This window comes from Muscardinus avellanarius (assembly GCF_963383645.1).
Source record: "Muscardinus avellanarius genome assembly, chromosome: 12".
In the NCBI taxonomy this organism is placed as follows: domain Eukaryota; kingdom Metazoa; phylum Chordata; class Mammalia; order Rodentia; family Gliridae; genus Muscardinus; species Muscardinus avellanarius.
In genome coordinates this window covers 96918938-96931701 of record NC_137798.1, presented here as the reverse complement: position 1 = coordinate 96931701, position 12764 = coordinate 96918938, and the positions used below count along the sequence as shown (strand labels likewise).

General features: G+C 41.1%; 1 protein-coding gene across 4 annotated transcripts in view; it reads right to left on the bottom strand.

Moving 5' to 3' along the window:
• Window positions 1–12764, bottom strand: part of UNC79 (unc-79 homolog, NALCN channel complex subunit) — a gene marked incomplete at both ends in the record, with an annotated part of 212636 nt that overhangs the window by 101200 nt on the left and 98672 nt on the right. For all 4 annotated transcript variants that reach the window (XM_080707437.1, XM_080707438.1, XM_080707440.1 and 1 more), the window contains 3 exons: window positions 330–531; window positions 2889–3070; window positions 5580–5737. In XM_080707437.1, coding sequence (XP_080563563.1) covers window positions 330–531; window positions 2889–3070; window positions 5580–5737 — 542 coding nt within the window. The remainder of the gene's footprint in view (window positions 1–329; window positions 532–2888; window positions 3071–5579; window positions 5738–12764) is intronic.

Genomic DNA, 12764 nt, shown 5'->3' with positions numbered 1-12764 from the left:
GTCATTTTGCAAGGTGAAATATATTTGATGAAATTTCTCAAAAAACATAAAAATAATGGCCGAATAATATTTAAGGAGCACATAGTCCCAAATGTTTATCATAGGTCCTCATAGAAACGATAAGAATTTAGATTTTGGAATGCCAGAATATACTTAAATCTATAGCATAGTATAATCGGTATTTAATAAATACTTGATGAATTGATTACATAAAGTCAAGGCATCCTGCTCCACATGGGAAATTAAACTACATGTCAAAAGTCTTCAGCTAACCTTGCAAGAACAATAAGAACCATGGCTGTTTACAATCAGGTCTTTGTTTTACTTACTTGTAGGAAAAGGAAATTCTTTGTTACAATCCAAATGGAGTTGAGCTTCCAAAGAAAGTGTCTCAAATCTATTGACAAAGAACTCCCAGCTCAAAGCAGGAATATCTTGCTTAAGAAAATGCAGGAGTAAAAGCTTGCTCAGTATTGTGGGTCGGTCCTTAACCACGGTATCAAACTGGAAGTCAAGACAAAGACACAGACCCTGGAGAAGAGGGAGAAAAAGTCAGATAGAACACCCAAGCTACTTCAAGACAATGTGCTGGACAAGGTCCATGAAACAAGGCAACCTCCTTAATCCATACTTAGAAGCAAAATGAATTATTCAAATCTTTTTTTTTCCAGGTATCTCTGGGTAGAAATATATGTGGCAGAGGAACTTCTCCTACTTGTAGGATATCTCTTGAATTTTAATGTGAACTAAATGTACATTGCTGATTTTCTAATGTGTATAATAACAATCATTTAATCCCAATACTCAAGCCAGGATATCATTTTAATTTTTTTTAGATTTCATTAAGAGAAGTATATTTTCAAAGCTACATTTTATAATACACACGAAGATGGTCCTTAAACTCCCCTTCAGTCTTAATGAAGTCGCCCTGCCATCTTGGAATACGAGCAAAACTCGGAAGGTCAGAAGGTCAAAATCAGAGGGGAATGAGCGCCCCTTTCTCTAGTCTGGGTCCACCACACCCTCATTCATTCACTCATTCATTTTGTGGTGCTAGGAATTGAGCCCAGGGCATTCTACAACTGAGCTATAACCCAGCTCTATTTTATTTTTATTTTTTTATTTGGGAACAGGTTCTTGCTATGTTGCTGAGAGTTTGACTAAATTGCTGAGGCTGGCTTCAAACCTGCGATCCTCCTAGCTCAGATTCCCAAGTACTGGGATTACAGGCGTGCACAACCGTGCACAGCCACTCTCTCTCTATATATATATACTTTAACCCAGCCATCCCATTTACTCATTCAACTGTCATCTAATGAGTGCCTCCTGTGTTCCAGGCTCTGAGCAGGGGCAGCAGCTACCTGGTAAGACAACAGAAAGGGTTATCCAGGCGACAGTTGGGACTCTAAAGGGAAGGGGTAACACAGGCAGCAAAGCCCTCACATCAGCAGACTGGAAATAGTTTGTCCCTGTTTCTTGGTCTTAAAATAAAGAAAGAACCATTACACTGAATTGTGAGACAGTATAGACATAGACACAAATACACACACACATATATACACAATGAGTTAAGAAGATGGGCTTTACTATGAGTCAGACCTGAGTTTACTCTGCCACTGATTAGCTATGTGACTCTGAGTTACTTTACCTTTCTAACCTCAGTCTCTCTGTCTGTAAAATGGGGAGACATAATAAAAGGTTACCGAGATAATTAGATGAAATGCAGATTTCATCTGATTAATGCATAGAGAGATACTTTTAATACATTGCCCTAGCAACATAGAACCTTCTTGACAAATAATAGCTCTTGCCATTATTATTAGTTTTAACAGTAATAGAAAAGTAGTAAGTCAGCATTACTGTGGGAAAACAGTAGAGGTTCTAGTCTGGAGTCCCCCACTTATTCACTTAGTACCCCTTTGATAAGTCACGTTATTTAAGACCTGGTTTCTGAATTATAGTTTTTTAAAAAGTGGTGTATAAGATAAATATAAAGCTCTCTTTAGGTCTCATTGGCTTTAATTTGTGATGTTTACTTTCACATTTTACCTTATTATTATATTTATGATTAAATTTTTAGTGTTTAATTTCACGTTTTACTTTATTATTATAGTTGATCTACTTTCTCTTAGCATCTAACCTCTAAAGATGGGGTCTTCCAGGCCAGGGGCCAACTAAATGATCTAAGATAAACTACTCTAGTTTTAAAATGTACTGTACACACACCAAAAAGTTAGGTAGTAATCACATCTGTCCAAAAGTGATAACAGCAAAGAGACAAAGATTTTTAAAAATGTGCCAGCAATTAAAATCAAGGTCTCTTTTAGTAAGGCATGGTTGTGGAATGCCTTTCCAATTTTAAATTTTCTACTATATAGGGAGAGTTTTATACAAAGTAGCTCATCTTTTTGTCTTTTTGTTCTCATTATAACTTAATAAACATCCATTTGAACACACAGATACACAATTCTCCACTTTTATTATTATTGATACTGCATGTGCTTACCTGCTGCTATGGTCTCGAAGTTTATGTCCCTTCAGAAAAATCATGGGTGGAGACTTAATCACCAATGTGATGGTGTTTGGAGGTGAGTTCTTTGGGGAATGATTAGGTTATGTGGGTGCAGTTCTCATGAATGGAACTAGTGTCCTTATGAAAGAGGCCCCAGACCCAGTGAAAGGCATAATCTATAAATCAGAAAGTGGGCCCTCATTACCGAATCTGCCAGGACCTTGATCTTAAACTTCCCACCATCCATTTACTATAATAAATGAGTTCCTATCTTTTTTTTTTATGAGCTACTCCATTCATGGTATCTTGCTATCACAAGTCTTAGCAATACCAGCAAACACCATCTGAGGAGCAAATAACACACATCACACGTCACCTGCAATGCTGGCCTCTTTATGGTGTCCAGCAGGAGACCCGCCCTGGTAGCCACCGCAGGGTTGACATCCTCGACGGCCGTCAGAAAGCAACAGAAGGCATGTGCCAGCGAGTACTTGAGCAGGTGGTTTTTGGTCACTGAGTGAATGTCCAGAAATCTACAAATGACAGCTACTTTCTCCACTGCAATATCAAGTACAGAGGACAAAATACACGAATGTATATGCTGACATTTATTAATAGTCTGACCACTGAGCCCACAGAGAAAAGGTGAACTTGGGGCCCCTCCGTGGCAATTCTAAGGACCAAAAGGAAACTCTGCTGCACCCTCCCTCCCCGATGTTCGAGTTCATGGAGCAGACTCTCTACTCTTTCTGCCAGGCAACCTTGATTTAGCATTCATTGTCTTGAGGACTTTTTTTTTTTTTTTAGGGGTTTTTCTCTTTGTTTGATTTTCAGCTACATTTCAAACCATTCAAAATGCCCTTTCAGTGGCCATCCCAGGGGATTTCTGCAGACCACAGAGGGAGAGGAGAGGGGCACCCGGGCTCCAGGCGCCGGGCCCGACTCCATCTCAAGAGGTCTTCTTAGGGACGCAGAAGCCATATAACTTCTTCCATGATATCAATACATCCTTACTTGATAGACTTCAAATTATTCTAACAGCATGTTCAATTATTCCAGCCACTCTTAAAGAATAATGTTACAAAAAGTTACTCTAGACAGTAAAGCAATGACACTGCAGTACAAATTAGGAGGTTTCAGTGCTTAGCTTAAGCTACGTTGGCAGCCCAGCATGTTCTTTCTACTCTCTTCTGCTTGACATTCCGCCATCCTCAAAGAATCTACGGTTGACGTTCTTCCTGCTCTGTCAAGTTTGATCTCATCAATTAAACTGGGAGGCTCTTGATAGTAGAACCTTTTCTTATACTTGTTTGTACTGCTCTCATAGTGCCTGGGAGATATGATATTTATTCAATTCACATGTTCACTTATTTTTAAATATATATTAAGTATATGGGTGGTGTGTGTGTGTGTGTGTGTGTGTGTGTGTGTGTAAAACTAAGAAACTATCTGGGGGAGATGAATCACTTGCAGTTCTTGGCTTCAGTTGACTAAAAGAGATGAAACCGATACAACTATAACAAATACAATATAAAAAATCTATAAATGCCCCTAATGGGGCACAAATAAAATGCTATGGGAGATCAAGGAATAAAGAAACCACTTTTACTGAGGGGACTCTGAAGGTGGAGCTCAACAGTGGCACTTAAAGGTGGATCACATGCAGGTGGCCTCCGGGCAGGGCGGGTGGGAAAATGGAGAGCAGAGAAGGGTCGCGGCATGGACCACTGGGTGAAGGAAAGCAAGAAGTGATGGGGAAATAGCAGAGGTGCACGTAGGAAGAGGGTGGCAAATGCAGCCACAAACACTTGCAGCCAGACTATGGGAGGCTCTGCACGTTACTCTAAAGGAGTCTGAATTTTATTCTCTAGACATTGAAAACCCACTCAAGTTCTTTTCATTGGAAAGTAACATAAAACAGAACTGTGATTCAGAAGACTAATCTGGCAACAGTCTAATCCTTAAACTGAAAGGAAAATGCATAATTAAATATTTATCTGCTTTATCAGCATTTAAATACAATGCTTCCCATATAATATTGCAAAACTATGTAGATTCTTGCTCAAACATTTTATTCTATAGCACCTAAATCCTTACCAACATTGTGTGCCATCATATAAATAAGTTAGCCTCTGGGCTAGTTAAATGTCATCACTGAGCTCCACCTTCAAGGTGCCCTCAGTGAAAAGTGGTTTATTTATTCCTTGATCTCCCAAAGTATTTTATTTGTACCCCATTTAGAGGCATTTATAGATTTTTTTATATTGCATTTGTCATTAAAATGTAAGTACTACTTGAAGTGGTCAGATATTTGGAAACTGAACCCTAATGTTTAATAGTTAACTCACCTTGTATGTCTGTGCCAAACTTCTGAGACACTAAACTATACTGGACCATTCTAATGACCAATACTCTGGCATTCTGCCCCTGAAAATGGCAATACTAGCAGCTAGCAGGTCAAGGCTAAAAGAACACACCCAAGCGCTTTCCTTACCATGTTACTCCGGGAACTTGCCATTCTATGTACTAGGAATCAAAGCCTTCATTGCACCAGACGTAGTCCCTGATTCCTCAATAGCAAGTGTACAGCAGCTATCCTCAAACCTCACTGAATCACCAGGACTCTTGTCTAAAAATCTAGACTTCTGTCCTCACCCCTCACCCTGAGATTCCGATTCAGTTGGTGTGGGGTTGCCCAGTAATCTGCATTGTTAACAAACATCCCAGTAACTCTGATGCCTGTAACCTAACAGGCTGCCTACATTATCTATTACCCATGCTGGCACCTGTTTGGGAGTAAACAAGTAGGCAGTTGGCAATTATGCCTGGATAGCTATTTGCATAATTACACCTGGGCAAACATGGAGAGGATCACACTACATTAGGACTCTCTTCCAAACAAAACCAAACAAAACAATTACCAAGAAAGCTCAGCTAGGTGCTGGAGACAGCAAAAAAAAAACGGCAGAGAGCAGGAGGAGGAGAGAGGAGGCCAAAAACCGATGTCAGAACTGGACATCCCGTTTACCTTAGGGCCCCGAGAACTTGTAAACTAATGCAGAAGTACCTGCTTCAAACCTCATCTTCCAGTCTTTGCTGTTGAAGTTGCCATTTATGATTGTCCAGAAGATGTCAGCACCATGAGGAAGTGACAGAGCGTGAAGGAGGAGAGGCACTGCCAGGGACGACAGCTGGGAGAACTCAGACTTCACGACCCTCCACAGGCTGGGAACCCGGGGAGCAAAGAGGTGACAGTTTAGTATCACCGCCCCCCCAAAATGCTCTTATCCGAATTTATGATAATAGTTCATTGGCAGCTGGGGATGCCTTTGGTGAAATTACACTCATCTGCAAGACTATAATCCTCTGCTACATGTTTCCTATACGCTGTTCTGCTAATGTTCTTTAAAGAAATTACTTTTATGTAAGCCAGATTCAGAAAGTCATGGGTCATACACTTCCTCTCATATGTGGAAGCTAGAGAGAAAAAAAGGAGGAAGAAAGGGAGGTGGCATGAAAATAGAGGGATGAGGACCAGGGAGGGGTAGAGAAGAGGAAAAGGGAAGGTACTGGGTAAGTAAACTGACCAAATTATGTTATGTTTATGTATAAATATGGAACAACGAAGCCTGGCGTGGGGGCGCACACTTGTCATCCCAGCATTAGGGAGCTAAGACATGAGGATCGCGGTTCAAGGACAGCCTCAGCTACTTAGTGAGGGCCTTTGCAACACAGTGAGACCCTGTTCCAAAATAAAGAATAAAAAATAGGGCTGGGGGGCGCTTGGAGGTGGAATGCCCCTGGATTCCATCCCCAGTACCAGAAATATATATATATATATATATATATATATGAAATGAATTCCACTAGTATGCATAATTATAATGTACCAATAAAAATAAAATTACTTTTATGTAATAATATAGAAAAACATTATTATATTTTAACATAAAAACTAAAATTCATACGTTATCAATTTCAGCTATTAAATGAACAGTTACTGTTAAAAAAATATACAAAAATGTTTTTAGTTACGATAAGATAATGGGGTAATTAAGTGAGTTTTAAAAACATTTTTGCGCCGCGCCCTCCTCCGGCTCCCGGCGGCGGCGGCGGCTGCGCGCGGCAAACGTAACTGCTGACTCTTGAGTGCACGGCCATCCTGTAGCCATCCTTCAGCATCCTTCAGCATTTCATTAACAAGTACTTTCTACAGCATATTTTATAAAAAAGATAACTTGACCGGCGGCAGCAGCAGTGAATTCATCGAGTTCAGTTCAGCTACATCTGCGTACTCAAGAACAGTGGCATTTTTCTGAAGTTGTTCATTGAGTCTTTCCAGCATTTTCCTGCAGATAGAACTAGATGGCGACGGAGGAAAGCGGCACTTACAAGTCCCGCTAACAACCCAACTCTACTACCACAAAACCAGCGCCTTTCAGAGCCAGAAAACACCACCAGCAAAGAAATAAAAACGGTAACTACAAGGGACAGAGAAAAAGGGCTGGAAAAACAAGACACCAGAAAAAAACCAGCCCGAAGTGCCGCGCCCGCGCAGCGCTGAGCGGCCAGAGCCGCAGCGCGGATTGGGGGGAGCCGCAGAGTGGAGCGGCCTGCCGCGTCGCGGAACCGCCAGAGCGGCCGGAGTGGCCAGACCCGCGGTGCAGAGCAGCCGAAGCCGCGGTTCAGAGCAGCCGAGTAGAGCGGCCAGAACAGCCAAGCGGAGTGGCCAGAACAGCCGGAGCGGCCAGAGCCGCAGCGCGGATTGCCTGGAGCGGCCACGCGGAGTGGCCAGAGCCGCGGAGTGGAGCGGCTGGAGCAGCCGGAGCGGAGCGGCCAGAACAGCTGAGCGGAGCGGCCAGAGCAGCCGAGCAGAGCGGCCAGAACAGCCGGAGCGGAGCGACCAGAACAGTCGGAGCAGCCAGAGCCGCGTTGCGGAACGGCCGGAGCGGCCGGAGTGGCCAGACCCGCGGTGCAGAGCAGCCAGAGCCGGGCGCAGAGCGGCCGGAGCGGAGCGGCCTACATCTCCCCTAGCAGCACCAGGCTCCAGAGAGGAGGGAGACTCAAAACAGAGCTCAAATCCAGAGAGGAGGTACTTTGGCCTCGCGGCCTAGGACGCAGAAGCAGCGTCTTACTGCTGGCGGCAGTGGTGAGTTCACCGGACAGCCCTAGACCAATCCATTCAACCAGCCACCAGGAGCCTGAGAGGAGCGGTTGACAGCAAGCTGAGGTGAGCAGGTGCTGAACAGCCGGGCGGCAGTCAGCAGTTTTGTTGGTGCAGGGAACATCTAAAGCTCCCAAGGGCCGAGCACAGCACAACTGGCAGGGACTCAGAGCGGAGTTCAAAACCAGAGAAGAAATACGCCGCATCACGGCCAAGGGCGTGGCAGTGGTGCCATATTGCCAGTGGCGGCAGCAGCGAATCCACCAAGTTCACTACAGCTCCATCAGCGCACTCAATAACCGTGAGTCAAATTGTGACCCCTAGGGAAGAAATCCCAGTACTGCGCTCCCAGGGACTTGCGCAGATAGTCTCCCTGGGTCGGAGATTTTAGCAGTGCAGCCCAGGGGGGGAGTGGCAGTGGCAGAGATATCATACCATAGTCACAACTCCCCACTGGAGAACGCCCAACTTGGCACTCCCCACAGTCTAAGCAGCCTTGATTGACTCCCTGGGTCTGAGACTTTGTGATACAAACCAGTTAAGGAGTAGTGGTGACTGAGATACCACAGACACGAGATCCAGAGCATCTTAAGTGAACTCGTAGTGACTCGGGGAAGAACCCAGAGAAGGCACAAACTTCCAAAATCATGGGAAAGAGAAATAACAATGGAGCAGTGAATGCCAACAACCCCACAACATCAGAATCTGATAACACAGAAATCCAAAGATCTCTAGAAGATCAAATTAGGAAAATAACTTTAGAAATAATAGAGGACTTTCGAAAAGAATTTAGAGAGAGTCAAAAAGAGATAAAGGATGCAATTAATGAAGTAAAGGCCTCAATCCAAAGTATAAACAACAGATTAGACCACATGGAGAATAGAATCTCGCTCCTTGAAGATGATCATTCTAAAAATGAACGCATAGTTTCTAATTTAGAAAAAAAAACCCGACAGCAGGAATCTGACATTGAAGAAATATGGGCCCATTTCAAGAGAGCTAACCTAAGAATAATTGGAATAGAGGAGGGAAAAGAAGGTGAAACCAAAGGGATCAACAATCTCTTCAAGGAAGTAATAGCAGAAAATTTTCCAAACATAGAGCAAGAGGTCGATACACAGATCCAGGAAACTTATAGAACTCCCTTTAGACAGGATCAGAGAAGAGGATCCCCACGCCACATAATTGTCAAAATGACTAATGTGGAAGCCAAGGAGAGAATCTTAAAGGCAACAAAAACAAAAGGCCACGTGACATACAGAGGCAAACCAATTAGAATCACTCCAGACTTCCCAAACCAAGTTATGAAAGCCAGAAGGGCTTGGAGTAACATATTCCAAACTCTGAAAGAAAACAACTTCCAGCCAAAAATTTCCTACCCAGCAAAACTATCCATCAAATTAGATGGGGAAATAAGAAGCTTCCATGACAAACAGCAACTGAAGGAATTTATGTCTTCAAAACCAGCGCTAGAGAAAATACTCAAGGAGATTAACTGCAAAGAGGAAATGGGTAATACACGCCAGAACCAAAGAAACAAGAATTCCCATCCAGCAGACAACTAAGCAAAGAAGAATAAACAGTATCTTAAACAGAAATAAGATCTTAACATGTTGGGAATTAAAAATTATCTCTCTATAATCACACTTAATGTAAACGGCCTCAACTCCCCAATAAAAAGACATAAAGTGGCAAAATGGATTAAAAGCCAGAATCCATCCATCTGCTGCTTACAAGAAACACACCTTACAAGTAAAGATAGGAACAAACTCAAGGTAAAGGGCTGGAGCAAGGTAATCCATGCTAATGGTACTCGAAGACAAGCAGGAGTAGCAACTATGATATCAGACAAGTTAGACTTCAAACCCAAACTTATTAGAAGAGACAAAGAAGGTCACATCTTACTGGTAAAAGGAATAGTCCAGCAAGAGGAAATAACAATAATCAACATCTATGCCCCAAACATAGGGGCAGCTACTTTCATAAATCAAACTCTTTGTGATATGAAGTCACACATAAATCCCAACACAATAATACTGGGAGACTTCAACACACCTCTCACAATACTAGACCGATCTTCCAGACAAAGGGTCAGTAAAGATGTCTCAGAACTAAAGAACACCATTAACCAAATGGACCTGTTGGACTCATATAGAATATTTCACCCAACTACAGCAGAGTTTACATTTTTCTCAGCTGCTCATGGAACCTTCTCCAAAATAGATCACATCCTGGGACACAAAATGAGCACTAGCAAATTTAAAAAATGTTACATACTTCCCTGTGTCATTTCAGACCATAATGGAATGAAACTAGAAATCAACTATAAGAAGACTCAGAGAAACAACATAAACATGTGGAGACTGAACACCACACTTCTGAATGAAGAATGGGTCATAGAAGATGTAAGAGGTGAAATCAAGAAATTTCTAGAAACAAATGAAAATAAAGAAACAACATATCAAAACCTCTGGGACACTTTGAAGGCAGTATTAAGAGGAAAATTTATAGCACTGAGTGCTCACATAAGAAAAACAGAAAATCTTCAAATAAATAGCCTTATGACACACCTCAAAGCCCTTGAAAAGCAGGAACAATTGAACCCCAAAGCCAGCAGAAGACGGGAAATTATTAAAATTAGAGCAGAAATTAACGAAATAGAGAATAAAAAAACAATACAGAAAATCAACAAAACTAAAAGCTGGTTTCTTGAAAAAATTAACAAGATTGATAAACCATTAGCCAACCTAACTAAAAAAAAGAGAGAATCAACCCAAATTATGAAGATAAGGGATGAAAAAGGAGACATTACTACTGACAGCGTAGAAATCCAGAGGATTATCAGAAACTACTTTGAAAAACTATACTCCAACAAAATGGAAAACCTGGAGGAAATCGACAACTTCCTAGATAAATACAACCTTCCTAAACTGAGTCAAGAAGATATAGAACACTTAAACCAACCAATAACAATTAAAGAGATTGAAACAGCAATAAAGAGCTTACCATCAAAGAAAAGCCCAGGACCAGATGGTTTCCCAAGTGAATTCTATAAAACCTTTATAGGAGAACTAATCCCAATACTACTCAAACTATTTCGGGAAATAGAAAAAACCGGGACTCTCCCAAATACATTCTATGAAGCCAACATCACACTAATACCCAAACCGAATAAAGACAGTTCAAGGAAGGAAAACTACAGGCCTATATCTCTGATGAACTTGGATGCAAAACTATTAAACAAAATACTAGCAACACGCATTCAAAACCACATCAAGAAAATCATTCACCATGACCAGGTAGGGTTCATCCCAGGGATGCAAGGCTGGTTCAATATACGAAAATCAATCCATGTAATTCATCATATAAACAGAATCAAAGACAAAAACCACATGATCATCTCAATAGATGCTGAAAAAGCATTTGATAAAATTCAACATCCATTTATGATAAAAACACTGCAGAGAATTGGAATAGAAGGAACATATCTCAACATTATTAAGGCAATCTACAATAAGCCCACTGCCAACATCATATTAAATGGGGAAAAACTTCAAGAATTCCCCCTAAAAACTGGAACGAGACAAGGATGTCCACTATCACCACTTCTCTTCAATATAGTACTAGAGACTCTAGCCAGAGCAATAAGGCAAGAAAAGGAAATCAAAGGAGTACAAATAGGAAAAGAAGAACTCAAGCTTTCACTATTTGCAGATGACATGATACTATACTTAGAAAACCCAACAAACTCAACCAAAAGACTTATAGAACTGATCAACAAATTCAGCAAGGTATCTGGATACAAAATCAATCTTAAAAAATCAGAAGCTTTCCTGTACACCAACCATAAATCCACTGAAAAAGAAATTCAGAAAACACTTCCACTCAGGATCTCCCACAAAAAAATAAAATACCTAGGAATAAACTTGACCAAGGAGGTAAAAGATCTCTACAAAGAAAATTATAAAACACTGAAAAAAGAAATCGAAGAAGATCTTAGAAGATGGAAAGACCTTCCATGTTCATGGATTGGCAGAATAAATATTATTAAAATGGCCATACTCCCAAAACTGATCTACAGATTTAATGCAATGCCCATTAAACTACCAAGATCATTCCTCACAGACATAGAAAAATCAGTCCTTAAATTTATCTGGAATAACAAAAAGCCCAGAATAGCCAAGGTAGTTCTCAGCAACAAAAACCACGCAGGAGGAATCACAATACCTGACTTTAAACTATACTACAAAGCCATTGTAATAAAAACAGCATGGTACTGGCAAAAGAACAGATATATAGACCAATGGAGCAGAATAGAAGACCCAGAAACAAGTCCACACACTTTCAGCCAATTGATTTTTGACAAAGGGGCCAAAAACATACACTGGAAAAAAGATAGCCTCTTTAACAAATGGTGTTGGCAAAACTGGTTAAACATATGCAGAAAATTGGATGTTAATCCCACTTTTTCACCCTGTACAAAAGTCAACTCACGATGGATCAAAGACTTGGAAATTAAACCAGAGACTTTGAAGCTCCTTGAAGAGGGCATAGGTCCAACACTACAACACATAGGCACAGACAAACATTTCCTCAACAAGACCCCAAAAGCACAACAAATTAAAAGGAGAATCAATACATGGGATTGCATGAAACTGAAAAGCTTCTGTTCAGCAAAGGAAACTATCAAGAATCTCAATCGAGAGCCAACAGAATGGGAGAAGATTTTTGCCACCTACACCACTGATAGAGGACTAATATCTAGAATATACAGAGAACTCAAGAAACTCAACACTAAGAAAACAAAACATCCAATAACAAAATGGGCAAATGAACTAAATAGACACTTCACAAAAGAAGAAATTCAAATGGCCAATAAATGCATGAAAAAATGCTCAACATCACTGGCAATCAGAGAGATGCAAATCAAAACTACCCTGAGATTTCACCTAACTCCAACTAGAATGGCCATCATTCAAAACACAAACAACAACAGATGCTGGCGAGGATGTGGAGAAGTGGGAACTCTAAGACATTGTTGGTGGGATTGCAAATTAGTGCAACCACTTTGGAAAACAGTATGGAGAA